We start from the raw sequence: 27,261 nt of genomic DNA, 5'->3' as shown, positions 1-27,261 counted from the left end.
AATTTGTGGTTTCAATTGAGATTGCACCTGGGTCAAGATCATTAGAACAATAACATAATACATAAAAGTGATCATTGCATTATAGAATCAATACTTCATATATAAAGAAAAAGGTATAATATGGACAATAACGCTGTGTTGAAATTGGTCAACGCGCTTGAACTGATCCATTCACCAAGAACTTCAAATTCTGAACGTCAAGAAGCCCAATCATTTTTAGAACAAGTTAAGAAACAAGAAGAATCTCCATTATGGGGGTATGAATTAGCATTGCCTACTCAAAGTGCAATTGTTCGTCATTTTGGTTTAGCTTTATTACAAAACTCAATCAATAGAGAATGGGATAATTATGATCAAGAAAAAAAATTGGCAATTAGAAATTGGATTGTTGATCTTTCATTAAAGCTTTTACCAGAAGATCCTCATTATCTTAGAGAAAAATTAGCATTTTTGTGGGTTGCAGTTGCTAAAAGATGTTGGGGTTCATATTTATCTTCTCAAGATGATGAATTGGCAAATTCAAGAGATTTTGCAGAAGGTTGGTCTTCTATGGATCAAGATATCTATAAATTATTTCAAAATGGTCCACATACAAGAGAATTATCATTAATCATATATAGAACATTATTTGAAGATGTTTATGTTCTTGAAGATTCTATCACATCAAGAAGAAATGGGGTATTGAATTCATTATGTACACAAGTTCTTTTACCAAACGCATTACTGAATGAGATTTATGAAAAGAATGCTAATTTAGAACAATCAAAAGCTACAACTGAAGGTTGGTTCTTGATATGGCAAGAACTTTTGAATGAATCTATAAGGAATGGAGATGAAAGAACTATCATTAAAGTTTTAGAGACTTTTAAAACATGTTTGAATTGGCCTTATAGTAGTCTTTTAACAAAATCACAGATTTTCAAATCATTATTAGATACTGTTCTCGTCTCAAATATTAGAGTAAAGATTTTATCGGTTGATTGTTTATACATTTTATTTACAAGAAGTTTCAATGAAGATGAAGATTTAGAACATATAGTTGGTTCCATTTTCAAAACTGAAGGTATTCAATTATTAGCCAATATTTATAATTCAATTCAAAATGATCCTGATGACATCGATGATGAAATTTATGCATTCACCAAGAAATTGACTGAAATGATTGTTGGTTTAAGTGAGCATTTAACTAAAGTGAAAGATATAGAGTCAGATATTCCAGCTTATTTGAGATTAGTATTGTCCACCACTTCAAGCCCAAGTCTAACTATCAGTGGTATATCATTGAACTTCTGGGGTCATATGTTGAGAGAAGATGATACCATTCAAATCATTGATAGTATTATACCAGATCTTTTAGAAGTTGCTGCTTCCAAACTGTTAAACTATGGAGATTTTAATGAAGATCATATAAGTCAAAAGTTTTTGCAATTAGATTTCGATTCACAATCAGAAACTTTTTCATTTTTAAGTCAGTACAAAAGATTAGTTGATGACATTATAAGGTTAATTGTTTGTATCAAGTTTGACATTGGTATTGAATGGTTGAGTAATCGTTTAGGATATTTTTTTTCTTCAGAAATTGGTAGCCAGGCCATTTCGTCACCAAAATTGGATTATCATGGTGAAGCTTTCATTTTGGGGATGTCTCAAATTGAAATTGTGGAAGCATCAGTTAGAGGTATAGTCAGATGGAAAATTTATTACCGTAATGCGGATTATGATGCAAGATTAGAAGTTTTGTTACATCAAGTTGAAGAATTAGCAGAGAAGTTGTTGAATGTTGAAATAAAAGATCCTGTTTTACTGAAAAGACTAGGTCAAACTTTTGTTCAATTTACTCCTTTACTCAAAGATCATATGATTTTCAAAATCATTGAAAGACTGCTTACTTTATCAACATTCCCATATCCTGAAAATGCCAATGATGATGAAACAAATGTCGTTAAAGATTTGAGAACAAGTTGTGCTACTGAACTAAATAGAATTGCATTCCTGATCCCAGATAGATTGAAAAATATTTTGGATGACTTAGAAAGAGTTATTGAAAGCTTGATACCTAAACTTTTACCAACAGAAGCTGTTACTTTCAAAGCATTTTTATTAGTTGTTTCTCAAAGAGCTTCTATACAGAATAAAGATGAAAAATTCGTGAAGATTGTTGAACCCGAGATTGCAGCTTGGACAAATCCAGATACAATGAAAGGTTTAAGTGATTTACAATGGTTCATGGAAAGACTAGGTATTGTGAAAATTGCAGACTATTTCAAAACCAGAAACATAAGTCCTGGTGCTAGTTTAATTAATACACCAATGGATGAAGAAGGCTTAAAACTAAAAGCAGAATTAAAAAATAGATGGCCTGTCATTTTCCCAGCTAGATCAACTAGACTGTTACTTCAATATTCAATCGAAAAATTACCACATGATACACCTGAATATAAAAACTTATTAAAACTTTGGGCACCAAGAGTTACACCTATTGTTCCTCATATTCTACAATTATTATACCAAATTCAAGCATATCATAACCCTGAAAACTGGAAAGGTTTACCAGATGTTGTTCAATCATTTGTTAAAGACTCAACTGTTGAAAGATTCTGGCAAATGGGTGTTTCTATCCAATCCAGAGATTCTTTCTTAGAAGAAAGTGAAAAAGCAATGAATACATTGAGAGATTTTGCTGATTCTGTTGGTCATATTGTTAGATATACAAGAGAATATGTATTTTTGACTATTTCTTCTATTTGTCAATTAGAAGATACATTTTATACAATTCCAAATATTGCAAATACATTTTGGAGAGCTGCTACTGGTGAAAAAGTTGGTATAACATTACATTCATGGAAGCATATGATAAATATTAGTTTGAGAGCTGTTATCAAAAATTGTCCACCTTCTAATGTGAATGATTTTATGGGTCAGTTATTACCTCAAATGTTCAATACCCTTGATGAATTATTAATTAATAAATGGGAAAAAGTTTACATATCAGGTTTAACATTTGATGAAAATGATGATCAACTTTCTGAAGAAATGATGGAAGAACATTTATTAAGACAAGTTACTCATGTTACTATCAGACTGTTAGTTGATTGTGTTGGTCAATATGGTTATAAATCTTTAACTGATACACAAAAGGCAATTCGTAAATTGTTATTTTCTAATAAAGATGTTCTTGCTCCATTCTTGAACCTCACAAGCCATATAATCATGCTTAAAGATTCAAGAAGTTCTTTTAATGTTTTGTTAATTTTAAGAGCTGTTTTAAATGATATTTTATTAAAAGATGATGAAGTTGATAAATTTTTATGTGAGAATTTAACAAAATCATTAGTTTATGTCTTAATGGATGATTTCTATCGTGAAGCTCATACAGATGCAGGTTATCTATTAACAGCATTATATATTAACTTAAGGGTTAGAGGTAATTATATGTCTACAGTTTTGAAAAGTTATTTACCAAATGCAACAGATGATCATATATCAAGATATGAAACTGCATTAGCAGAATCTAAGAATTTAAAAGAACAAAGAAATGCAGTTTTAGATTTAATTCAACAAGTTAAAGATGAAGATCATGATGATGAAAAATTTAAAAAAAACAGAAATGCTCAATTAGAATCAATTGCTAAAAAGAAAAAAGCAGAATCAGATATGATGAATGATCCATTCACTGAAAATAGTGCATTAGGTAATTTATTTGGTGGTGAAGAACAATAAACTGATTTTTTCAATTATATCTCTACACATAACAAAATTTTAATTCAATTTCGTCTCATGAATAAGTTATATATCCTCTTTGCATTTAAAAGTATAGTTTTGTATAAATAGTCATTTTAATCAAGTACATATATGTATTTTCAGCTTCTGTTTTCGATCTCTTCAAACTACGTACTGACGTACTAATTATTAAAATTGTAAATTAGCTTTATATATTACTATTAAAAACTTCATGACTTGTTCGTAATCTTTTATTTATAAACCCATTCTTTCTATTAAGTTTTTTAATTATTTCTAATTTGTATTATGTATCTTTATATATCTATGAGTTGACATGAATTTCGAGAGAAGTAGGGTTCTGAATTGTCTAAAAAATAATGCTCTTGATATTATATTGATTACCAAACATCTTCTTGATATTTATTCAAAGTTTTGAAATTTCTAATAATTTCATGAGCTTGATCTTCAGTTAAACCTTTACCTTTTGAAATGATTTCGATTAAAGCATTATTAACATCTCTAGCCATTTTAGCAGCATCACCACAAACATAAATGAAAGCACCAGCATCAATTAATTTTAAAATTTCATCAGCTTGTTCTAATAATTTATGTTGAACGTAAACTTTTTTAGAAGTTTCTCTTGAAAAAGCAGTAATTAATTCAAATGATTCACCAAGAGTTTTAGCATATTGTGGCCATTCTTCTTTATAAAGGAAATCTTCAGTTGAATTACGAGAACCATAGAATAAAACAGTCTTACCAATTTGGGAACCGTTTTCAGCTTGTTTAACACGATCTCTAATGAAACCTCTGAATGGAGCAACACCAGTACCTGGACCAATCATAATAACTGGAGTTGATGGATTTGATGGTAATCTAAAAGTTGAACGACGAACATGAACTGGTAATTTATTTTTACTAAATTTCTTTCTTGGACCTTCTAAATCATAATTTAACCATGGTTTTGATGATTCATTATTTTGAGCAATTTCAATATTACGTAACAAGTTTGTAGCAACACCTGTGATTAATCTACCATCTTTTTCTTCACTAGCTTCAACAACAGCAGTGATATGAACAGTAGTTTTTTCAGATAATGAAGATGAAGAAATTGAATAATAACGTGGTTGTAAATGTGGTAAAGATTCAATTAAAAATTCTAATGGAATTTCCCATTTACTACCATTTGATAATAATGATAAGACTTGAGCTAAATCATATTTCTTAGAATGAATTTCTGAAGCGAAAGCATCTTTATCTTTACTTAATCTATCAGTTTCTAATTTAGCTTTTTCAGATGGAGCAAATTGACCTAATGTTGACAAGATTTGTCTTGAAACTGGACCACCAATTTCTTTATAATGACGGAAAATAGCACCAACAGTAGTTGGAGTTGGGAATGGGATAACAACAGTTGAATCTAAAGGTTTTAAATCAACAACTTGATCTAATTGATCATCTAAGTTAGTGATTGATAAGAATTCTTTTAATTTTTCATTTGAATTTGATGGCCAAACAGCTAAATGATCACCAGTTGAATAACGTAAATTAGTTTGAGAAAGATCAAATTCAGCATGAATACATGATCTATCTTTTGAATTGAATAATTCTTTTGAGAAAGAAATTGGTGCTAAATAAGGATGAGCATGATCGAAAGGACCTAATGATAAATCAGTTTTACCATCTAAATAAGAACGATCTGGTTCACCCAAGAATAATTTATCTTCATCGAATTCACCAGGATCTAATCTTGATAAAGTTAAAGATGGTTCAAATTTAGCTTCATGTTCATCTAATTTTAAGAAATCTTTCAAGACATCCAAGACACCTTCTTTCCAACTCAAATAATCTTCATCTAAAGTACCAGCACCATCATCACCTTTACCAAATTCACCAATTAATGTAGCGCCTGCACCACTTAAGAAATTATGAGTTTTTTGAGAAGCAGCATTATAAAATTCATAAGTTGTATTACCAAGACCAAATAAGGTATAGTTTAAGTTTTCTAAATCACCTTCACCTAAAGTAGATAAATGTTCTTCAAAATTTAATGAAGAATCTGGGAAATCACCTTCACCATAAGTTGCAACAAAGATTGAAATTGGGACTTGTAATTCATTTAATCTATCAAAATCATAATCTTCAATATCAGCAACCATAACGTTCAATTTGAATTTAGATTTCAATTCTTTAGCAAACTTGTTGGCATAATCTTCAGTGGTACCAGTTTGAGAACCATAGATAACCAAATATTGTTTATTGTTTTCTTCCACAGTTTGTACGATATCTCTTGAAGTAGCAGTAACTTTTGTCCCATCATCAGGAACCGCCCAAAGAAGACCTTTGGTGAAGTAGGCAGCGATGGCCAAAGCGAGCGCCACGAGCACAGAGTAGTCCAAGGTATCGAGAGCCATTGTTGAAGTCTTTCCCAGTGGTTCTTGAAGTTTGTTGAAGTTGAAGTTCTTGTAGAGAAGATTTGACACCTGTTTTGATTTGAAAAGTTCAAGTTTTATAAAGTAAATTTTTGACGCGATTTTGATTTTTTTTAAACGAAAGAAAAAAAAAACAAAAAAACAGGTGCAAACGAGAAACGAGAATGGCAGAATTACAGATTTACACACAAAAGAATGGCTTGTAGATGGACAAGGGAGTCTGTTTGAAGAGTAACGGACCACGGGAATCGATTCCCACAGTGGAATTGGGTATAGAAAGTTGACTTGTTGGTTTATACGGTGTAGATTTACTGTGATTCACTCCGATTCAGTGTGGTTTATGGGTTGTGCTTATCTCATAGTGATAGATAAGCTGATGTATAAGAAGTAAAATAATCCTTTCTTGAATCTATTGTTCCAGGGTTCTTTGCCTATACGAAGTGCATGGAAACATGGGGCCATGGAAGCTTAGAACATTGGATGATTGAAAGATTAGACCATTTGACTACATCTACATACAATTTTAAACGATCAAATCAACCTTTATTCATCTTTAACCGACCCAAAAGTTGAATCAATAGTAGCATAAACACGATTCAAAAATTCATCACTTTCATCATCACCTTCATTATAAATAATTCTTGCAAATTCAACAAAACTTTCTTTATTAAATTCAATCTTGGATCTTCTACCAATACTATATTCCACAATTTCTTCATTATCAGATTTTAATGAACTTCTAATTAGATATTCTTGTTTATCTAATATTTTAAAAAAATCTAAAATGGGTATGTTTAATATTTCTAATGGAGTATTGGTATTTATACCAAAATTTTCATTTAAAATTGTTAATAATTCACCTTCACTTATATGATTATTTGAAACCATAATTATAGAAATAATCATTAATGTTAACCCATTTGATACTAAATTCTTATCTGTGGTTAAAGTTGGATATGTTTCTTTATTATTTCTATAATCATGTCTTTCTTCCATTAATTCACTTTGAAATAATGAATTTGCCTTAGATAACCATTGACTTTCTAATTGAAATCTTGCATATGGATCAACAATTTTATTAGTCAAGACATATTGTTGACTTGATTGAGGTTTATTATCTTTCTTTTTGCTGGAATCACTATTATTTTTCCCTGCTTTGACTGGTAATTCACTAATTGATAATCCAAATGTATCTTCTAATAAATCATTTGCTTGTTTTAATGCACTATTAAAATTAACTTTTGCAAAACTAACATCTTCCCAAGCATGTCTTTGTAAATTTGCTTTAGTTATTGCCATGTTAGCATTGTTTAATGCTAATGCAGCTCTCACAATCTTGATTACAATTCTATATTCAGGCTAAATTGATGATGTTAGTATAATGTAATTCATAATACTTATAATATACTCACTGAATCCAATCTTTGTTCTTGTTGTTGTTCCTCAGCATCTTCATAATCACTAGATAATTCCTGTGGTGTAGCGCTCATCTTATACTTTTGATCTTATACTTTTGATCTGATACTTTCAATCAAATCAAACCAACTTTATTGATATTTCAATATTTTCTTTCAATGGTTATACGAGAAAGAAAAAACGCGTAACGCGAAACTTTTCCAATATCATTACGATTACTAAAAACTGACATAATAGCAGACATTTCAAGTAAAAATAGCCGCAAAATGAGCCAATTAAAACGGTGGGAAACCATTGTCACCAAAATAAAGCATAAATAAATCATTTCGGTACTATTTCCCTCTCATTTGCCAATCATCATTAGTATATTCAATTTAAATTGGTGCACAAATGACGTTTTGTTTATTGGAATTCGCGGAGGCTATCATATGCTGGTGGTGTGCGGATGGGCATTCCCTAATAACAAATAACAAATGAGTACAAATCATTTTTAACATATTGAGAATTCTAAAGACCTTTTCTGGATTTAAGCTGAGTATTATAGACTGATTGGATATTGGTTGATTATATATACACTTAATTGACTTATAAAAGAACTAAACATCATGTCTAACGTCAATTTTGAAGAAGTTAAAGAATTCTTAATTGAACTTGCTCATGAAGCTGGTGATATTATAAAATCAAAATCTGGTAAAGAATCATTTGATGATAAAAAAAATTCAGTTGATCTTGTTACAGCAATTGATAAATTAGTTGAAAAGACAGTTTCTACCAAGATTTTCGCAAAATATCCAAATTATAAATTCATTGGTGAAGAAACTTTTATTGAAGGTGAAACTAAATTAACTGATGATCCAACTTTTATTGTTGATCCAATTGATGGTACTACAAATTTTATTCATAATTTCCCTTATTCTTGTATCTCATTAGGTTTTACTGTGAATCAAATTCCTCAAGTTGGTGTTATTTTCAATCCTCATTTAAATTTACTTTATAGTGCTATAAAGGGTAAAGGTGCATTTTTAAATAATGAACCATTACCAAACTTATCATCAAAACCATTAACTTTACAAAGTTCAATCATTGCTTTAGAATCAGGTTCTGATAGAGAAGGTGAAATCTTTGATGTTAAATTAGAAACTTTTAAATCTTTATTAAGTCGTAATCATGGGTTTATTCATGGATTTAGATCTTTTGGTTCAGCTGCAATGAATATTTCTCATACTGCTACAGGTCAATTAGATGCTTATTGGGAAGGTGGATGTCAAAGTTGGGATGTTGCTGCTGGTTGGGTCATTTTAGAAGAAACTGGTGGGAAAGTTGTTAGTGGTAATAAAGGTGGCTGGACCACTCCTGTTGATAGTAGAGTTTATTTGTTTGTTAGAGGTGCTCCTGAAGCTGATCAAAAAAAATTTATTGAAGATTTTTGGAGTAATATTAAAGGTCAATTGAATTATTGAGAGGTATAAGGAGACATATAAACAACGAGAACCTACTAGCTTCAAGTGGTCAATCATTAATAATAATATATTTTTGTTTCAATTTATATACAATTTTTGTCTTTTTCTTTACATGTATTGCAACTGATTCAAACTTTCTTGAAAGCAACTTCTTCTGGTAATCTAAATGAAGCACGATACATTGGTTTTGTTGGTGAAACTTTTCTAATCAATTTGAAATTAATATCATCGATTTTTAAATCATTATATTGTAATTTTTCAACAATTCTATCACGAACTCTTGATTCTAATTCTTTTTCAGTTGGTTCTGGTTCATCAGGACTAAATTTTTGGAAACAATAAACATGAACCATTGGTAATTCAAAATTTGGTAATGATTTGAGTTCTTCATGATTTGCAAAAATTCCAATATAATCATTAACAAATTCAATTGCACTATCTGGTAAATTCATAACAAAATGATTTGGGAATTTTGGAATTGAAATATCTTTATATTCAGTTGGAGTTCTTGGTTTTTTATTTGCTGGAGTTGATGATGATGATGATGAAGATGACTTGGTTTTTGGTTTCTTAATTTCAACTTTAATAATCCCATTAGTTTCTTTATGAAATTGTTCAATATATGTCATACAATTTTTAATAAAATCATGACCATTATCATTGAATGGTTTTATAAAATTTGATACATTATTCTTAGCAATATTTTGCTTCAAGAAATGATAACTATCAGGATTTAAATCATTTGCAATTGAAATAACACCTTTTTTAGCAGCTGGTACTGTGAAAGGTCCAACACCTGCCATTGCATCCAGAACTAATTCACCAGGTTTGAAAATTTGAACTAAACGTTCATGTTCAGCTTGTAATCTTGAATTCCAATAAACTTTTTCAAAATCAAATTGGAAAATACAATTTTGTTCTTTATGTGTAACTAATAAATCTGGTTTACCTGCTAAAACTTCCATTTTAAAAGTTCTATATTCAGTTGCGATTGAATCAACTTTATCAACAACAGTTTCAATACTTGGGTTTTTGGATAACACAACTTCACCAATTAACTTTTTATATGGTTTATATTCATCTCTTAAATTTAAATGTGCAACATGACCAGTTTGTGAAAAACCTGATGGTATATTATCTAATAAATCTTCTGGTAATATAGCACCAAGAATTTCTTCAGTTGACCAAAAATCATAATCAATAACCAATGTATGATTTTGTAATGGAATTTGTTCTTTTTTGAAATATTCTAAACAACTTTCACTTAATATTTTGGAAGCATCACTTATCTTTGTTAAACGATCTGTAAGTAAAACAGCTCTAACAGTATAATCCCCAATTTTAACAATATTACGCAATCCTTTCCCACTTAAAACATCTTGTGGATGACTTCTTATGAATTTTTGAATTATTCTTGGATCATCAAAACGAGCTCTAATAACTGGAAATTCCTTTCTAAAGAAACTTGTATCCAATTCTTTCATTTCTCTATTAATTGGAGGTGATAAATCTAGGGAACAATTGTGTGTAACCATTTTGCGTGCTTGTTTGGATATGTTTCTAGTCCCTAATATTCTGCTGACTGTTAATGGACACCGTATGAACATATATAGTTGATATAGATCTATATGATTGTATAATATCAATTAGATCAAGATCCATGTCATATCTTATATAATTTGTTTGATGCGATGAGCTAAATTTTTCAAATATAGGTATAAACAAATTCGCGAACAATTATTTTCAATAAATTGGTGAAGTTTTTGATCAAATTGAAGATAAGAGGCCACAGATGTCTTGGGAGACTTTATCAAGTGACTTATTAAACTTTTGAATATCATTTCCTTCAAAAACATTAAGTATTCTTTCTTTGCTTTCTGTCATTTATATTTGAAATAGTTTTCATTATAAGTATGCGTGCCTTACCAGATGAGCTGTAGTCAATGTGTAACCCGGTGATGATATGAAATAAAAAATATATAGAGTATTTCTTTATATTAATTTAAAGTGTTTGGAATAAAGCATTTTGTCAACTTTGGATTAATAAAGAATCTAGGCCATAATATACAATCCAATTATATTACAAAATAAGCAGCAATGGAAATCCTTAGTATATCAAAGTCAAACCAATTTGCATATGAAGATGCTGATGCTTCAGATTCAGATATAGATTTATTATCAGATAATGAAGAACAACAAAAAGTTCAAACAGATGAAAATGGATTGAAAAAATCAGTTGTTACACCTGGTGAACTAGTCACAGATGATCCAATTTGGATGAGAGGTCATGGTACTTATTATTTGGAAAACGATACATATAGTTCAGTTGCTGGTACTATAAGTAGGGTTAATAGATTATTAAGTGTTACTCCAATACGAGGTAGATATCAACCAGAAACTGGTGATCATGTCGTGGGGAGAATAACAGAAGTTGGTCAAAGAAGATGGAAAGTTGACATAGGTGCAAAGCAAGATGCTGTATTAATGTTGGGATCTGTTAATTTACCAGGTGGTGTTTTAAGAAGAAAATCTGAAAGTGATGAATTACAAATGAGAAATTTCTTAAAAGAAGGTGATTTATTAAATGCTGAAGTTCAATCTTTATTTCAAGATGGTTCAGCTTCATTACATACTAGATCTTTAAAATATGGGAAATTAAGAAATGGGATTTTTTTAAAAGTTCCAAGTTCTTTAATTGTTAGAGCTAAAAATCATTCACATCAATTACCAGGTAATGTTAGTATTATTATTGGTGTTAATGGTTATATTTGGTTAAGAAAAACTACTGATGATCTTTTAACAAATAATCAATCCACAATAGGGAAAAATGCAAGTGCAGTTAATTCTAAAGGTCAATATAATCCAGGTCAAGGTTCAATATCAATTACAAGATTAGAAGAAGAAAGTTCATGGGAAATTTATAGTGATCAAAATGAACAAATTTCTTCAAGTATAAGAAGTACAATTACAAGATATTCAAATTGTATAAAAATTTTAGCTCATTGTGAATTAGGTATTACAGAATCAAGAATTATTAGTACTTATGAAGCAAGTATGGCTTATGAAAACTCTGGTTCTTTAATTGATATTGAAACTATGGAAACTATTGGACAAGGTATAATAACAGCTGAAAAATACAGAGGGAATTAGAAAAGTTCAATTATTTACATAATATTTCTATATAGATTCTATTTACATCTAATTAATGCATGGAGTTTTTCAGTAATTTGAAAAAAAAACTATTTCTTTTGCTCATCATTAGTTGGTCCATTACCTGTCATTGATTTTAAACGATCTTGGAAACCTTTTGAAATATATTTTTCAACAAAACCAATTTCTTCCTTCTTTTTAGCATCATCTTTTCTCTTTGCCACAATACACCAAGTTGTACCAAGATGAGTTCTTTTCTCTTCTGCAATTTCTAATCCAGAATCATCTAAAATTTCACCAATATCTAAATTCCATCTACAACCCCAAGATTCTAATCTTCTTTCAGCTCTATTGTCTAAAATATTATTAATGAAATCATATTCACCTCTACCATGTTCTAACAAGACAATTCTACCACCTGGTTTTAATAAAGTTTCAAAATTTTTCAAAGCTTTGACTGGATCTTCATGTGAACAAATACCAAATGCTTCCACAATAGTATCATATTTAATAGTGGTACTTGCATCTGTAACATTAATTTTTTGATCATCAATATCTTTAACTAATAATTCATCTTTATTTGATTTATTTGATGCAAGATCAACAAGATCTTCAGCTCTACCAACAACAAATGCAGCATTTTTATAAGTTGGGAATTCTTCTCTAAATTTTTTATTTGCAATTTCCATCATTTTAGAAGATGAATCTAAAAATGTTATTGATTTAATTTGAGTCATATCTAAATATTTAACATTACGACCTGTACCACATGCAACTTCTAAAACATCACCATTACAATGTTTCATTAACCATTTTCTTCTACGACCCATGAAAACAGCTTTTTCTTCCCAATTGATATCAGAATCATAATCTTCAGCTTTACCATCATAAAAAGAAGTTGTATCTCTTGCAGGTAAGATATTTTTATTTGAAGTGTTTGTACTTTCAATATCAACTTTAACATCTGATAAATCTTCAATACCTTGATTTTTCAATTTTTCATATTCTTCTAATTTTAATTCATCTCTTCTTCTTAATTTCCCAGTTAATTCTTTTAATTTTAATAAATCATATTCACTTGCTATGTTTTCCAATTGTTTTTTACCAATTTCTTCAACTTGTTTTTCCTTACTGAAAACACCACTCATATATTTATAACCAAATACTAAAAATAAGATATAACAAACAACATAATACCAAGTCATATTTTTTTGAAATTCTTTAGTTCTAGTTTTAGCACCCCATCTAACGATCCATGAATCTGATTTCAAATCTTCCTCTATTTGAAGCTTTGCAGCTTCTTCTGGAGTTTTCACTTTTTTAACTCTGTCTGTTGGTTTCCTATATAATGAACTTTTATCATATTTAGCTAATAATATGGAGCTTGAAGAAATGTATCTTGTTGCCAGACTTTGCTTCGACAGTATCTGTGAAGCCCTTTTGGTCACCAGATTCCGTAGCATCATCTCAATTTCTTTTAGTCGGTGGTCCCAGATCTCTAGATCACTGCTTATGTCCAACGTTCTTTGATCAACAGCTAATTTTTTTTCTTTTCGCCCGTACATGTCAAAAAGTTCAAACTCCATTTTCACACGGGCCACTACTTCACCAACTTTATATAAGAAACTTAGAATCCTTTGAATTTGTTTTTTAATACTTTTGTTTACCAGTTCAGGAAGAAGATATGGGTGAAGTGGAAAAGCTCGAATGGATTGATTTGTACGATGGGTTGGAACATCACCAGATCAAGAAGAGCAACTTGAGGTTCATTGGCTTGAATCAGACAGAGTTTGATAAGGTGGAAAGACTCACGAACGAGTCGTTTGATGCTGCTGTTACAAAGATACGGGATAAAAGAAAGGAGAAACACAAGAATGAAGAATTGGAAACCATGAAATCCTCACAAGCAAGAATTTCACTCCAGTTCCCATTGATGATGCCATTGCCGCCAGATCCAAACACAGCGGCTAATTCATTACCAATATCCATCCCACAGTTCAATAACGAGACAGATTTAGATACGGAGAAACCAGAGGGAATTGAAGAGACTAAAGATAAAGATAAAGATGGTGATCTAAGTATACCCAGATATTTGCCATGTCCATCATCTGCTAATTTCCCACCTCCAAGTTCAGAATTTAATGAAATTCAATCTGACGATAATACTCATAAATATTCATTTACATCCACTAATAACAATACATTAACAAGAATCACACAGGAGCAAACTCAAATATTTGAAGCTCCAAGATCATCAAGTCCCTTCACGGATTCAAGTATCATTTCAACTAGATCTACAAAACGAATGAAATATGAATCCAACATATCAAGTGATCATTTTAGACCAATAAGTTCAGATGTACAAATATTAACTAGTGATAAAATATTAGAGTTTTGACATTAAAAAACTATATGCATATTATATATTCATTTCATAGTACTTATTTTTTGTAGTTGATAATAGTTTCTCTATAATTCTAATGGAACATTACCATATTTTTTTGTATAGAGACCAAGTGCTTTAATTGGGAATAAGAATTTATAGTTTGGATATTCAATAGCACAAGAATGATTGAAAACACCTTCAACATCCTCAAAACACCATTCACCTGTCTCCTTTTGACGCTCCATTAATATTTTGATACCTTTATCAATAACTTGTTTATTTGGATAATCTGCTAATATCAATCCAATAACAACCCATGCAGTTTGAACAACTAAACTTTGTTCACTATCAACATATGTATGAGTTTCACAAGATTTCATAGATTCACCCCATCCACCATCTTCCATTTGATGAGAAACAAGGAAATCACAACCTTTACGAACAACTTCAGAATTCTTATAATTTTCATCAACAGTATTTAAAGCTTCAAGAGCAAACATTGATGCATATGTGAAGCATATCCCCCAACATCCATACCATGATCCATCTTCTTGTTGAGCTTTCTTAATATAATCAATGGCTCTATCAATGGCAAATGTAACAGTATCACGTTTATAATTTGAAAATTTGCGGAAATATGTTAAACCTAAAACTGAAGAATCTGTACATTCAACATAAGGATATTCAACCATAATATTCCCGAAAACTTCAGCAGGATTTAATTTTTCTAATAATGTAGTTGCTTTAATTTTTTCATAAGTTGCAAAAGATCCATATTCAAAAGAATCAACATTTTGTAATGATAAAAGAACATCAATACCTTCATTTAGATTTTCTTCTTTAATTAAATCCCTTAAATGTTGGAAATGTGGACTATTTCTAACCATAATAATAGCTTTCAAAGCTTCCGCAGTACAATCACTAACAACATAACCTTGAGTCTTTGTGGAAAATGGCCATGCACCTTTTCTCTTGTCTCTAAAACTACCAGGGACACATTCTTCTGTGAATTGTGACCTTACTAAAAATTTATAACCTTTTTCAATCATATCATGATATTCTGGGAATTCATCTAATCCAGCCATAAAGAAATATTGAACTGCAAATGCTGTATCCCAAACTTGTGAACCATTTGTACCCATCACTGTTAACCCTTGAGGTCCTAAAAACATAACATCTTTGAAACGTTCTTGAAATCTTTTGAATTCATATGAATCACCACCTTTCTCAACATATGTAACAATAGCATTGAAATGAGCATTTACTGGTGCTATACATAAATAATCTGTATTGGCGATTTCCTTTTTAATTAATTCAAATGTATAATTTTGAATTTTTTTCAAAAACCAATTTGGTCTAATATATTTTTCATATGCAACAAGTATATTATTTGCAAAATCTAATAGTTTGGTATGTGGATAATATAAATCAACACCACAAACATTATTTCTTTGTTTTGTGAAATCAATTGAATCAAATGGTTTGACATAAATTTCTGATCTAATGGCTTCCAATAATGGATCTAACTCACAATGTATTTTCCCAGCTGATAGATATCCTAATGGCAGATAAATGGCTCTTGTATGAACCCACCATCTCCCAGGGTGAATAGGTAATGAATAAGGTAAAGCCCATAATTCAGGTGGTGCTGGATTAACACCTTCCCATTTATATAAATTTAACACGGATAACCAAGCTTTCCCCCAATGTGGATTTGCAATAGCACCACCAAGTCTATGTAGAGTCTTTCTTGCCCTTTGACAAACAGGATGATTTGCTGGTAATCCTAATAATCTTAATGCAACGTAGTTTATTGAAGTACCAAAACATGTGGATTTATCAACACTATGTAACCCCCAACCACCATCTACTGGATGTGCAGTGTTAACAATATATCTTACCAGTTCAATTCTTTCAGCTTCAGGAATTTTAGTTTTGGTGAAATAACAAGTTGCAATATAACCGATTGTCATAAACATTGGACCTTTATATTGACATGGAAAAACACCACAATCTTCTTGAAGGGTTTTTAAAAATGTAGCACCATTCCTAGCAGCATCATATGGGGTCTCAGGTTTTGGTAATTGTTTTGGATTGTAGTCATCTGTTCCTAATAAGTATTTAACATATTCAGATTGTGGATCAGATTCAATATCAGATTCGTTTATATAATCCCAAGTTTCACGGCCTAATTCATCTGTTCTCAATCTCCAGCGAGACTTATCCGTGTTAGGAATTCCCACAAGGTCAGAATAGTATACCATGAGTATCAGTATCTGTGTCAACTAAAAGCACCCAATTGCACTCAATTCCTGAGGAAATCGTTGATATTTAAACCCATTCTCTTTGTTCAAGAAGAGCTTATACGACCAAAAATCAGCAGTTTTCGCGCCTGTCAACAACCAGTGTCACTAAAAAAATATGTCCTTCATCGAAACAATTTGAAGAACCATTCATGATTCGGGAATAGAAACAGACTGGAATAACCTGGTAAACTACCTAGAGAAAGAGACTGTCTACACAGTGGATTCCCTGCTTACCTCACCCACCAAATGCTCAGTCTGCCCTTGTGCAACCCAGTGCAACTCCGGATTCTACCACTACCACGCTCTTCTGTTACACGCACATTTTTCCGCACTTATTCTTTCAATAATAGGCAGGAAAGTCAGAAGCTGTTCGCCGTGTTGAAATACAAAAAGTTTCTTCCTTCTTTCAATACTAATCAATCAGCGAGTCATCAATTCAAATCTCCTTCACTTCACAAAAGATTCTGCTTAACAATGTGTGCTGCCACTGAGATTAAGCGTGACGTGCTACCAACACACGTTAAGCCAGTTCATTACGATTTGGATGTCAGTAATATCAATGTTAACAATAACTCATTTGATGGGAAAGTCAAAATTGAATTGGACGTTAAAGAAGATACAAATGAAATTGTTTTAAATGTCAATGACCTACAAATCAAAAGTGCTGAATTAGCATATTCTGTTACTAAGACCGAATCAATTGTTCAAATCACTGAAACTATTGTCGATAATAAAGCTCAAATTGCAACATTTAAATTATCTGAAACTTTAAGAGCTGGTCCTGCTTCTAAGGCCTTTTTAACAATATTATATTCAGGTCCATTAAGACATGATATGAACTCATTTTATAAATCTTCATACACTGACAAGAATGGTAAAGAACAATTAATCTTATCAACACAATTTGAAGCTACTGAAGCTCGTGGTGCATTCCCATGTTTTGATGAACCAAATTTAAAAGCTACATTTACTTTTTCAATAACTGTTGCTGAAGACTATACCGCTTTAAGTAATACACCAGTTGCTTCTTCAAAAGTTTTAGATGATGGTAAAAAAAAAGGTGCAATTGAAGCTAGTGGATTAAAATTAGTTCAATTTCAAAAAACTCCAATCATGTCAACTTATCTTTTGGCTTGGGTTATCGGTAAATTAGATTATGTTGAATCATTCACTGAACGTTCATATTCGGGAAAGAAAATCCCAATTAGAGTTTATACTGCTGAAGGTGAATCTGCTAAAGGTAAATTTGCTTTACAAGTTGCCACAAAAGTTGTTGATTATTTTTCTGAAGTTTTTGATATTGATTATTATTTACCAAAATTAGATATGGTTGCCATTCCAGCTTTCAGTTCAAATGCCATGGAAAACACTGCTTTAGTTACTTTTAGAGAAACTGCACTTTTATTTGATGAAGAATCAAGTGATTCTAAATACAAAGAAAAAGTTGCTTATGTTGTTTCACATGAATTAGCTCATCAATGGTTTGGTAACTTGGTTACTATGGATTGGTGGGATGAATTATGGTTAAATGAAGGTTTCGCAACTTGGGTTGGTTATTTAGCCGTTGATAAATTATATCCAGAATGGGAAACTTTTGCCACTTTCACTTCAAATTCATTACAAACTGCACTTGATTTGGATGCTTTAAGAGGGTCACATCCAATTGAAGTTCCAATCAAATCAGCTTCTGATATTGATCAAGTTTTTGATGCTATTTCATATTTGAAAGGTGCTAGTATCATTAGACAATTAGCTGCTACTTTAGGTACTGATGTTTTATTAAAAGGTGTTTCAAATTATTTGAAAACTCATCAATATGGTAATGCTACAACAAAAGATTTATGGAAAGCTATTGGTGAAGCCTCAGGTGTTGATGTTGTTAGTATTGCTGATCCTTGGATTCGTAAGATTGGGTTCCCATATGTTGATGTTCAAGTTGATTTAACTAAAAAATCCATTCAAGTTACTCAAAATAGATTTTTATCCACTGGTGATGTTCAAGAAGAAGAAAACCAAACTAATTGGTGGATTCCATTGAATGCTTATAATGGTAAAACTGTCGCAAAAGATTTATCAATCACATCCAAATCTGAAACTATTGAAAATGTTTCAATTGAACCATTTTTGAAATTAAATAAAGATACTGTTGGCTTCTTTAGAGTTAAATATGATGATGCTACTTTTAACAATATCATAAACAATTTGGATAAATTATCAAATACTGATAAAGTTGGTATTATCTCTGATACTACAGTCTTATCAGTTGCAGGTATTTATAGTACTTCAAAAGCTCTTGATCTCTTCAAAGCTTTCAAAGGTGAAACTGATTATGCAGTTTGGTTACAATTATTATCAAGTTTGAAAACATTAAGATCAGCTTGGTATGAACAACCTCAAGAAGTTCAAAATGGTTTGAAAAAATTAACTCATGAAATTGTTGAACCTGCTGTTTTAAGTCTTGGTTTTGAAGCTGCTAAAAATGAAAGTTTCTTAACTACACAATTAAGAATTGAATTACTTTCAGCTGGTGTTTCAGCTGGTGTTCCTCAAGTTATTGAAGAATTACAAAAATTATTCACTAATTTAAAAGAAGGTAAAGATATTGATCCAAGTTTAAGAAGAATTGTTATTTCTTCTGTTATCTCAGCTCCTGATGCTACTGAAGAAGATTTTGATTTTGTTTATGGTTTAATTTCAACTTCAAAATCTACTGATGCAAGTGAAGTTATCTTAAATGCTTTAGGTACTGTTACAAACCCTGTTTTGATTCAAAAAGCTTTAAGTTTGATCTTGAACCCAGAAATCCCAATCATGAATATCTCATTTGTTAGTATTCCATTGACCAATAACACTAAAGCAAGATTACAATTCTGGACTTATTTGAAAGAAAATTTCGAAGCTATTACAGAACGTTTGAAAGTTAATAGAATGGTTCATGATAGATTTTACAAATTTACATTAGGTAAATATGCATCTGATGAAATTCATGATGAAATTAAAGAATTCTTCTCTGATAAAGATACTCATGATTATCATAGATCTCTTGATCAAGTTTTAGATGGTATTAAAACTAATTCTTCTTGGGTTTCAAGAGATAAGGAAGTTGTTGCTGACTGGTTGAAATCTAATAACTATATCTGATTGCAATGATCTATATCAATAGATTTTTTGCTTGACTATTTAATTTATGTTTGTATGTTTTTAATTAAGATCCAAAGTAGTCTTGTATTAAGTAATCAGAATCTGGTTATATTTCCGACTAATTTTAAATATCAATTCCGGGGTCCCCAGTTTTTTATACGCAACCTCCTCAAAATCTCAAAAACAATATCAAAAACAATATTTAAAGTACACATTAATATATTTACAAAACTCGTATGGATCGTTTGTGAATTGAAAGATGTCCACATCACTCGCACGTACACTTAGAAACATCAAACTATCAGGATGGAAAAGATACGCCAAACAAATGAATTCTATTGGTGATGCTAAAGCAGGAACATTAGTTGGTATTGATGATCATGGTAATCATTTTTATGAAACTCATTTAGATAAAGAAATTCATTTACGTACAAGATGGGTTGAATATGCTGAAACTAATCAGAGATGGGATGTATCCCAAGTTGAACCTGGCTGGCATTATTGGTTAGCTTATGGTTCTGATACTCCACCAAATAAATTACAAGGTGAAGAGAAAACTGAAAGAGCTTATCCTGTTCCAAAAGTTCATGCTCAAAATTATACTGGTACTACAGGAGCTTATGTTCCTTATAACACTGCAAAACCTAAATTTCAACCATGGGAAACTAAAGTTTCAGAAAGAACAGGTTGAAATGAAGTTATTTATTATTTATTATTGATTACATACAACTACACTTATTTATTATTAAAGAATCATCATATGTTCCCATGGTTCCCCTTATTTATTATATTTATTTATTTATATACATGATCATTTATGTTCATCAAAAATTAGAGGATTTATCTTCTATATTTGTTATCAATTTCGTAATTTTTATAAGGTTTATTCATGATGTTATTGACCACTAGCAAAAGTAGCAGCAACAATTAATGGGAAAACAACAGTAGCATCAGCATAGATTTTGACAGAATGAGCATCAGCTTTAATCTTACCCCAAGAAACAGCTTCATCAGGTCTTGCACCAGCATCTGAACCATCAAATTCTTGACCAGTGTTAATATAAACTGCATAATCAGCACCATTTCTCATCAAACAAGCATTACAGATATGATGTTTAACTAAACCACCACCTAAGATGATCATACCAGCACGGAATGCAGACATTGACATTGAATTGATTTTACGAATATCAGCCACTATATCTAATCTTAATTGTTGTGGAGAAGCTTTAAAAGTATGGAAAAATAACATATCACCAATTGAACCATCTGTAATTGCAGGACAGAAAATTGGGATTTTATTTTTATGAGCCCAATATAAGACTGAAGTTTCATCATTAATTTCTTTACCTAATCTATCAATTAATTTTGATGGAGTTAAAACAGCTGGAGAATCAGCATCAAATGCATCTTTACCTAATTTTTCAGCAGCTTCAGTTTGTTCTTGTAATAAAGTATCCAAGATTGGAACAATCCATTCTTCAAATTTACAGTAATTATCATTTGGAACTAATAAATTACCAATACGATTCATACCTTTATCACGTAAAGTTGAACCTTTTAATGCAAAATCACCCATAAATGTTGGTGCAAGACATTTGATAATATCTTCTTCAATACCACCAGCAGTAGCAACAATAGCACTAACATGTTTATGTTGAACTAAATGACGTAAAGTATCACGTAAACCTGAAGAGATTAAGTTTGAAGTATAACCCATAAACACAGTAGTTTTTTGATAACCTTCATCATCAAATTCACCAGTTTTTTCATGATCTTCTAAAGTATCTCTATGAACACCTCTCCATTGTCTCATTTCATCAATGATTTCACAGCCTTCACCCATAGATGAAGCTTGGAATCCCATATTTCTCATACTTTTAATTAAATCTCTAGCTCTCATATTGACACTTTCTTCTTTAGAGTAATCAATACCTTTAACTTCGACGAAATCTTCTGGAACTGGCTCTGAGGCCTTGAGCACAGCATCTGATAACAATCCTGGTAATTTTTCGTTTTGGTTAGACATATTTCAACAGTTGGTTTTGGTGTATTTATGCAAAAATTGTGTCAAATTGAACTAAATCTTAGTTAAAAAAAAAAATTATTATGGGCTCACTTATAAACTGAAAATTTTCCGAATGGTTTGTACACATTTCTTAGTATACTGTTACCTGTATCTTCAATTCCCCGGAGAAGTAAAGACATCAAAAGGAACTGATTAAGAGTTAAGCTGATAGTCAATGGCAATTGTAGCATGTTCTTTGCAAGTCTTGAGTGATACTCTCCGAGAATCACAATGGATTCCTCGACCATCAAAGTTCAAGAGTCCCGAGTAAATGACACAATTTCGCAATCGCCTATCGTGTTTGCCAGCCACGACTTATCTCCTTGTAAATTTGTGGGTATTTTTATATTTAAAGTGATGAAATCCACCTTGAATTCTGAACATTTGAAGTGAATTGACAAGAATCAACTATCAAAGATGTCAAGTGAAGATTTTAAAAAGTTTGAAGAGCAATTCAGGGAATTGTTAGCTACCAGTTTGGCTAACCAAATAAAGACTTTTGGTACATCACCAGGGTCATCATCATCATCATCCTCGAAGGCAAAAACTGAAAAGACCAACAAATCTCAACAAAGAAACAAGAAACAAATTCGTTCTGTTCAATTCGATTCAGATAGTGAAGAAGATTACGAGGAGGATTCAACTCCTGATGAATATGAAGATGTTAAAGTTCCAATTAAAAAGAACTCAATTGCTCCATCATCATTGAAGAAATCTAAAAATGCTATTACATACAACGATGACTTTTATTTAACATATGCAGATGCTTATATTGAATTCACAAAGCAAAATCCAACTACTTATCATGTTGTCCAATACTTTGCCAAATTACTCGAAGCTAATGGATTTAAATACTTATCTGAAAAGGAAAACTGGGAAGGTTCATTAAAATCTGAAGGTTTATACTATACAATTAGAAATGGTACAAATGTTGGTGCTTTTGCAGTTGGTGAGAATTGGAAACCAGAAAATGGTATTGGTATTATTGGTTCACATATTGATGCCCTAACTGCTAAATTAAAACCAGTTTCCAAGAAGGAAAAAGTTGATGGTTATGAATTATTAGGTGTTGCAAATTACGCAGGTGGTTTATCACCAGCTTGGTTTGATAGAGATCTTGGTATCGGTGGTAGAGTTCTTGTTAGAGTTGAAGATAAAGAATCTACTACTGGGTTTAAAGTCATTTCTAAATTGGTCAGTTCTGCACCAAAACCAATTGCAAGAATTTCAACTTTAGCTGAACATTTCGGTCAAGTTGCAGCTCCACCTTATGATAAAGAAACTAAAGCTATTCCAGTTATTGGATTCAATCCAGGTCCTGATGCTGAGCCAACTAAAGATGAAAAGAAATCACCAGTTATTGATAAGCATCCATTAGAATTATTAAGATTCATTGCTGAATTGGCTGAAGTTTCAGTTAAAGATATTGTTCAATTGGATCTAGATTTATTTGATGTTCAACCAGGTACTAAAGGTGGATTAAGAGATGATTTTATTTACGCCCCAAGAATTGATGATAGAGTTTGTTCATTTGCTGCAATTCATTCATTAGTTGAATCTTTCAAGGAAGGTATTCCAGAAGGTTCATTTAGTCAAGTCTTGTTATATGATAATGAAGAAGTTGGTTCAAACACAAGACAAGGTGCTCAAAGTAACTTAATCAATACACTTACTGAAAATGTTATTCAAAAATACATTGAAAGTAATAATACTTCTGCTAGTGTTGGTAATTTAACTAAAGTTGCATTTGCAAATACTTTATTACTTTCAGCAGATGTCAATCATTTATTAAACCCAACTTATAAAGGTGAATATTTGGAGAATCATTATCCAGTTCCAAACAAAGGTATCACACTATCACTTGATCCAAATGGTCATATGGTTACTGATTCAGTTGGGTTATCTATTGTTGAACAAATTGCAGAATTGAATGGTGATGAATTACAAAGATTCCACATCAAGAATGGTGCAAGATCTGGTGGTACAATTGGTCCTTACATTTCAAGTCATACTGGTGCAAGAACTGTTGATTTAGGTATTTCTCAATTATCAATGCATAGTATAAGAGCTGCAATCGGTGTTAAAGATGTTGGTCTTGGTATTAAATTCTTTAATGGTTTCTTCAAATACTGGCAAGGGGTGAACAAATCATTCGGTGATTTGTGAAGCTGTGTTTGTGACTGAATTCTATCATTGACTAGATAAAGGTAACCTATATCTTTCGTTGTTGAACAATTATGGTTCGGGCTGGGCTCGGAATTTTTATTTCCTAATCAAATTTCATCAAAACAACTAAAAAATAACAAAATATAATAAAACATAACAAAATATGAATAAACATTATGATATGTCAATACTTTAGAGTAGTTATGGCAATAATTTCATGCTATTTAACTTGATTTTCCCGGACTTGAAGCAAAAAAAAGAAAATGGCGACAACTGCAGGATTCGAACCTGCGCGGGTAAACCCAAAAGATTTCTAATCTTTCGCCTTAACCACTCGGCCAAGTTGCCTTTTTTGAGTTTTTTTATCTGCTGAACAACCACGGCTCTTATTTGCTTACATAAGTCTCGCTGTTTCGCTGACGTAATCAGATTTAGATCGATCTACAAAATCTGGAGAACAGCTCAAAAAAAGAAAACTCTACAACATTAATAACGGTTAATAACTTGGTTTCAGCAGGTTTTTATTAAATATCCCATAAATCTATTTATTGAGCATCATTTTTGAAGTCTGTTAGACTAATATTGTTGTATTAGACCTGTGATTTTAAAAAAATTAAGCCGATGTTTGTCCTAATTGGGTAGCGGCGCACTTACGAAATGGGAAGAGTAGCGGCGCATCGACAAATTGGGTGAGCTATAATTACTGGAGTCGACAGAATATTTACTACAATTTTTTAGTGGACGTGTAATTAAAAATACATCAGCTCATGGTTTTTTGGAAATGCATTAAATATTAGTCTTTCAGTATTAGATCGTATACAGGTTCAAGCATATAGGTGTTCCTTTGTTAGGCAGAAGAATAATCATTATGAGCAAATCAATCACACTCGATGCAGACATCATTGAATTTGATCTTGATGGAACATTAGTCTATACCACATCTGTTGTTGAAAAACTTTGGTCAGAATTGGCTATTCAACATGGGGTTGATCCTCATACTGTTTTGAATGATTCACATGGAGCTAGAACGTCAGAAACATTTGCTAAATATTTCCCAATGATTGATAACACCGATAATAAAGCTGTTGAAAAATTTGAAAAGGATATACCTGATAACTATGGACATTTGGTCAAGATCATTCCAGGAACAATCGAGTTATTAAATGGTATAGATAAAGATAGATGGTGTATTGTCACTTCAGGAAGTAATTATATTGCAAATAGTTGGTTCAATGGGATCTTAAAAGATGTACAGAAACCAAAAGTTTTCATAACAGCTGAATTAGTTACAAATGGTAAACCAGATCCAGAAGGTTATCTAAAGGGAGATAAGATCTTGAGTGAAAGTTTGGGAATAACAAGTGAACACAAGAAAATCGTTTTTGAAGATGCCCCAATGGGAGTTAAAGCTGGTGTTGCATCAGGTGCTATAGTTATTGGTGTAAATAGCGGGAACAATGCTAAATTATTGTATGAATCTGGTGCTTCATATGTTGTGAAAGATCTAACTGATATCAAAGTTTTGGATGCTAATAAAGTATCATTGGAGGTTAGATATGATTAAGTTCTGTATGTATCTTTGTAATGAATGAAGTTTACGATAGCTTTCTGTACATTAATCTGGTTCGATCTGGATATCAGCCTTATATATCAGTGACGAGTTTCAAGTGGCATCTTCCTCCGGTATACTATGATCCAGTATATACTTTCTTCTGTTCAAATTCATGGCTAGTTACTACTTAGATATGGCCAAATCATGATCCACCCATTAACTTTAAATCTACTTACGATGGCTAAAGAACATATGAACAAGCTGTTGATCTATAGCTCAGATCGAATCAATTACCTATTTTTCTCTTATCAATATTCACTCTTTTAAGCTTAATTTCCTAAATATTCTAAAGACCAAAGAATAAATTTTCTGCAAATCACCGTTATACATGACACAACTTGAGTCCCGCATGATCCCATGATAGCATGTTTCCTATTTCGGTCTCAAATTAGCCTACAATTACCAATATAGGCGCATAGGCTATAAAATGATTACTTTTAGACACGTATCACGACTCACGATTCACCGATGACCATTAGCTTGTGATTGATCATGGAGAATAGGGGTATACCGTATTAGTAAACGTATATATATATATATAGTTGTTTAGTTCACCATTTTCCAAACTCCGTTCATGTACGCTATAAACAGAACATAGAGTTGGATCATTAGATTATAGAACATATAGACTTTCAAAATTATGAGCAAAACAATCACACTAGAAGCAGATGTTATTGAGTTTGATCTCGATGGTACTTTAGTATACACCAGAGATGTGGTGGAGAAACTTTGGACTGATTTGGCTATTAAACATGGTTTAGATCCAGTTAAAGTCATCGATGGTGCTCATGGTGCTAGAACTACAGAAGTTTTCGCAAAGTTTTTTCCAATGCTTGATAGTTCAACTTCAGATGCTGCTAATCAATTTGAAAGAGATATTCCTGATACTTATGGTCATTTAGTTGAAGTTATACCTGGTACTATTGAGTTATTGAACTCTTTGAATAAAGATAAATGGTGTATTGTTACTTCAGGTAGTGATTATATTGCTAAGAGATGGTTTGATGGTATTTTGCAAACTGTTCAAAAACCAAATGTATTCATCACAGCTGAATCGGTTTCAGTAGGTAAACCAAATCCAGAAGGTTATTTGAAAGGTGAAAAATTATTAAGAGAAAACTTAGGTTTAAGTGGTGAAAGTAAAAAAATTGTTTTTGAAGATGCTCCATTAGGTGTTAAAGCTGGTGTTGCTTCAGGTGCTACTGTTATTGGTGTTAATAGTGGTAAAGATTCAAAATTATTGTATGATGCAGGTGCTTCATATGTTGTTGAAGATTTAACAAAAATCAAAGTTATCGATGGTGATAAAGTGACAATTGAAGTTACATATTTATGATTAACTCTATTATGTCTATTTTTAATATCAACTATATAATGTCTATACTCGTGAGAGTTTAGGTACTC

At 31.4% G+C, this 27,261-nt stretch overlaps 15 protein-coding genes across 15 annotated transcripts; 9 read left to right on the top strand and 6 right to left on the bottom strand.

Annotated features, from left to right (window-relative positions):
• Positions 1-120: 120 nt before the first annotated feature.
• MSN5 (karyopherin MSN5) lies at positions 121-3,720 on the top strand (the record flags this gene model as incomplete). The annotated part of the gene is made up of 1 exon (XM_011274626.1): positions 121-3,720. The coding sequence occupies one exon, from the start codon at positions 121-123 to the stop codon at positions 3,718-3,720; it is 3,600 nt and encodes a 1,199-aa protein (XP_011272928.1).
• Positions 3,721-4,118: 398 nt separating this feature from the next.
• NCP1 (NADPH--hemoprotein reductase) lies at positions 4,119-6,134 on the bottom strand (the record flags this gene model as incomplete). The annotated part of the gene is made up of 1 exon (XM_011274625.1): positions 4,119-6,134. The coding sequence occupies one exon, from the start codon at positions 6,132-6,134 to the stop codon at positions 4,119-4,121; it is 2,016 nt and encodes a 671-aa protein (XP_011272927.1).
• A 561-nt stretch (positions 6,135-6,695) lies between these two features.
• On the bottom strand, positions 6,696-7,642 carry NSE3 (Smc5-Smc6 complex subunit NSE3; the record flags this gene model as incomplete). Its single annotated transcript, XM_011274624.1, has 2 exons — positions 6,696-7,468; positions 7,561-7,642. 2 exons carry the CDS (start codon positions 7,640-7,642, stop codon positions 6,696-6,698), a joined length of 855 nt encoding a protein of 284 aa, XP_011272926.1.
• A 531-nt stretch (positions 7,643-8,173) lies between these two features.
• BN7_4808 (inositol monophosphatase family protein) lies at positions 8,174-9,028 on the top strand (the record flags this gene model as incomplete). The annotated part of the gene is made up of 1 exon (XM_011274623.1): positions 8,174-9,028. One exon carries the CDS (start codon positions 8,174-8,176, stop codon positions 9,026-9,028), a length of 855 nt encoding a protein of 284 aa, XP_011272925.1.
• A 128-nt stretch (positions 9,029-9,156) lies between these two features.
• On the bottom strand, positions 9,157-10,563 carry TRM5 (tRNA (guanine) methyltransferase; the record flags this gene model as incomplete). The annotated part of the gene is made up of 1 exon (XM_011274622.1): positions 9,157-10,563. The coding sequence occupies one exon, from the start codon at positions 10,561-10,563 to the stop codon at positions 9,157-9,159; it is 1,407 nt and encodes a 468-aa protein (XP_011272924.1).
• A 562-nt stretch (positions 10,564-11,125) lies between these two features.
• On the top strand, positions 11,126-12,178 carry RRP4 (exosome non-catalytic core subunit RRP4; the record flags this gene model as incomplete). The annotated part of the gene is made up of 1 exon (XM_011274621.1): positions 11,126-12,178. The coding sequence occupies one exon, from the start codon at positions 11,126-11,128 to the stop codon at positions 12,176-12,178; it is 1,053 nt and encodes a 350-aa protein (XP_011272923.1).
• Positions 12,179-12,267: 89 nt separating this feature from the next.
• OMS1 (putative RNA methyltransferase) lies at positions 12,268-13,764 on the bottom strand (the record flags this gene model as incomplete). Its single annotated transcript, XM_011274620.1, has 1 exon — positions 12,268-13,764. The coding sequence occupies one exon, from the start codon at positions 13,762-13,764 to the stop codon at positions 12,268-12,270; it is 1,497 nt and encodes a 498-aa protein (XP_011272922.1).
• A 98-nt stretch (positions 13,765-13,862) lies between these two features.
• On the top strand, positions 13,863-14,576 carry BN7_4804 (uncharacterized protein; the record flags this gene model as incomplete). Its single annotated transcript, XM_011274619.1, has 1 exon — positions 13,863-14,576. The coding sequence occupies one exon, from the start codon at positions 13,863-13,865 to the stop codon at positions 14,574-14,576; it is 714 nt and encodes a 237-aa protein (XP_011272921.1).
• A 71-nt stretch (positions 14,577-14,647) lies between these two features.
• On the bottom strand, positions 14,648-16,828 carry ERG7 (lanosterol synthase ERG7; the record flags this gene model as incomplete). Its single annotated transcript, XM_011274618.1, has 1 exon — positions 14,648-16,828. One exon carries the CDS (start codon positions 16,826-16,828, stop codon positions 14,648-14,650), a length of 2,181 nt encoding a protein of 726 aa, XP_011272920.1.
• Positions 16,829-17,344: 516 nt separating this feature from the next.
• Positions 17,345-20,011, top strand: BN7_4802 (M1 family metallopeptidase; the record flags this gene model as incomplete). The annotated part of the gene is made up of 1 exon (XM_011274617.1): positions 17,345-20,011. The coding sequence occupies one exon, from the start codon at positions 17,345-17,347 to the stop codon at positions 20,009-20,011; it is 2,667 nt and encodes an 888-aa protein (XP_011272919.1).
• Positions 20,012-20,270: 259 nt separating this feature from the next.
• Positions 20,271-20,702, top strand: BN7_4801 (complex I NDUFA12 subunit family protein; the record flags this gene model as incomplete). Its single annotated transcript, XM_011274616.1, has 1 exon — positions 20,271-20,702. One exon carries the CDS (start codon positions 20,271-20,273, stop codon positions 20,700-20,702), a length of 432 nt encoding a protein of 143 aa, XP_011272918.1.
• Positions 20,703-20,906: 204 nt separating this feature from the next.
• On the bottom strand, positions 20,907-22,040 carry DYS1 (deoxyhypusine synthase; the record flags this gene model as incomplete). Its single annotated transcript, XM_011274615.1, has 1 exon — positions 20,907-22,040. One exon carries the CDS (start codon positions 22,038-22,040, stop codon positions 20,907-20,909), a length of 1,134 nt encoding a protein of 377 aa, XP_011272917.1.
• Positions 22,041-22,496: 456 nt separating this feature from the next.
• Positions 22,497-24,245, top strand: APE1 (metalloaminopeptidase APE1; the record flags this gene model as incomplete). Its single annotated transcript, XM_011274614.1, has 1 exon — positions 22,497-24,245. The coding sequence occupies one exon, from the start codon at positions 22,497-22,499 to the stop codon at positions 24,243-24,245; it is 1,749 nt and encodes a 582-aa protein (XP_011272916.1).
• An 868-nt stretch (positions 24,246-25,113) lies between these two features.
• On the top strand, positions 25,114-25,809 carry BN7_4798 (2-deoxyglucose-6-phosphate phosphatase 2; the record flags this gene model as incomplete). Its single annotated transcript, XM_011274613.1, has 1 exon — positions 25,114-25,809. The coding sequence occupies one exon, from the start codon at positions 25,114-25,116 to the stop codon at positions 25,807-25,809; it is 696 nt and encodes a 231-aa protein (XP_011272915.1).
• A 688-nt stretch (positions 25,810-26,497) lies between these two features.
• BN7_4797 (Phosphatase yfbT) lies at positions 26,498-27,193 on the top strand (the record flags this gene model as incomplete). Its single annotated transcript, XM_011274612.1, has 1 exon — positions 26,498-27,193. One exon carries the CDS (start codon positions 26,498-26,500, stop codon positions 27,191-27,193), a length of 696 nt encoding a protein of 231 aa, XP_011272914.1.
• Between the last annotated feature and the right edge of the window lie 68 nt (positions 27,194-27,261).

The sequence above is a fragment of the Wickerhamomyces ciferrii genome, contig 00185 (genome assembly GCF_000313485.1).
Source record: "Wickerhamomyces ciferrii WGS project CAIF00000000 data, strain NRRL Y-1031 F-60-10, contig 00185, whole genome shotgun sequence".
Lineage (NCBI taxonomy): Eukaryota > Fungi > Ascomycota > Saccharomycetes > Phaffomycetales > Wickerhamomycetaceae > Hansenula > Hansenula ciferrii.
This window is presented reverse-complemented; position numbering and strand designations above follow the sequence as displayed.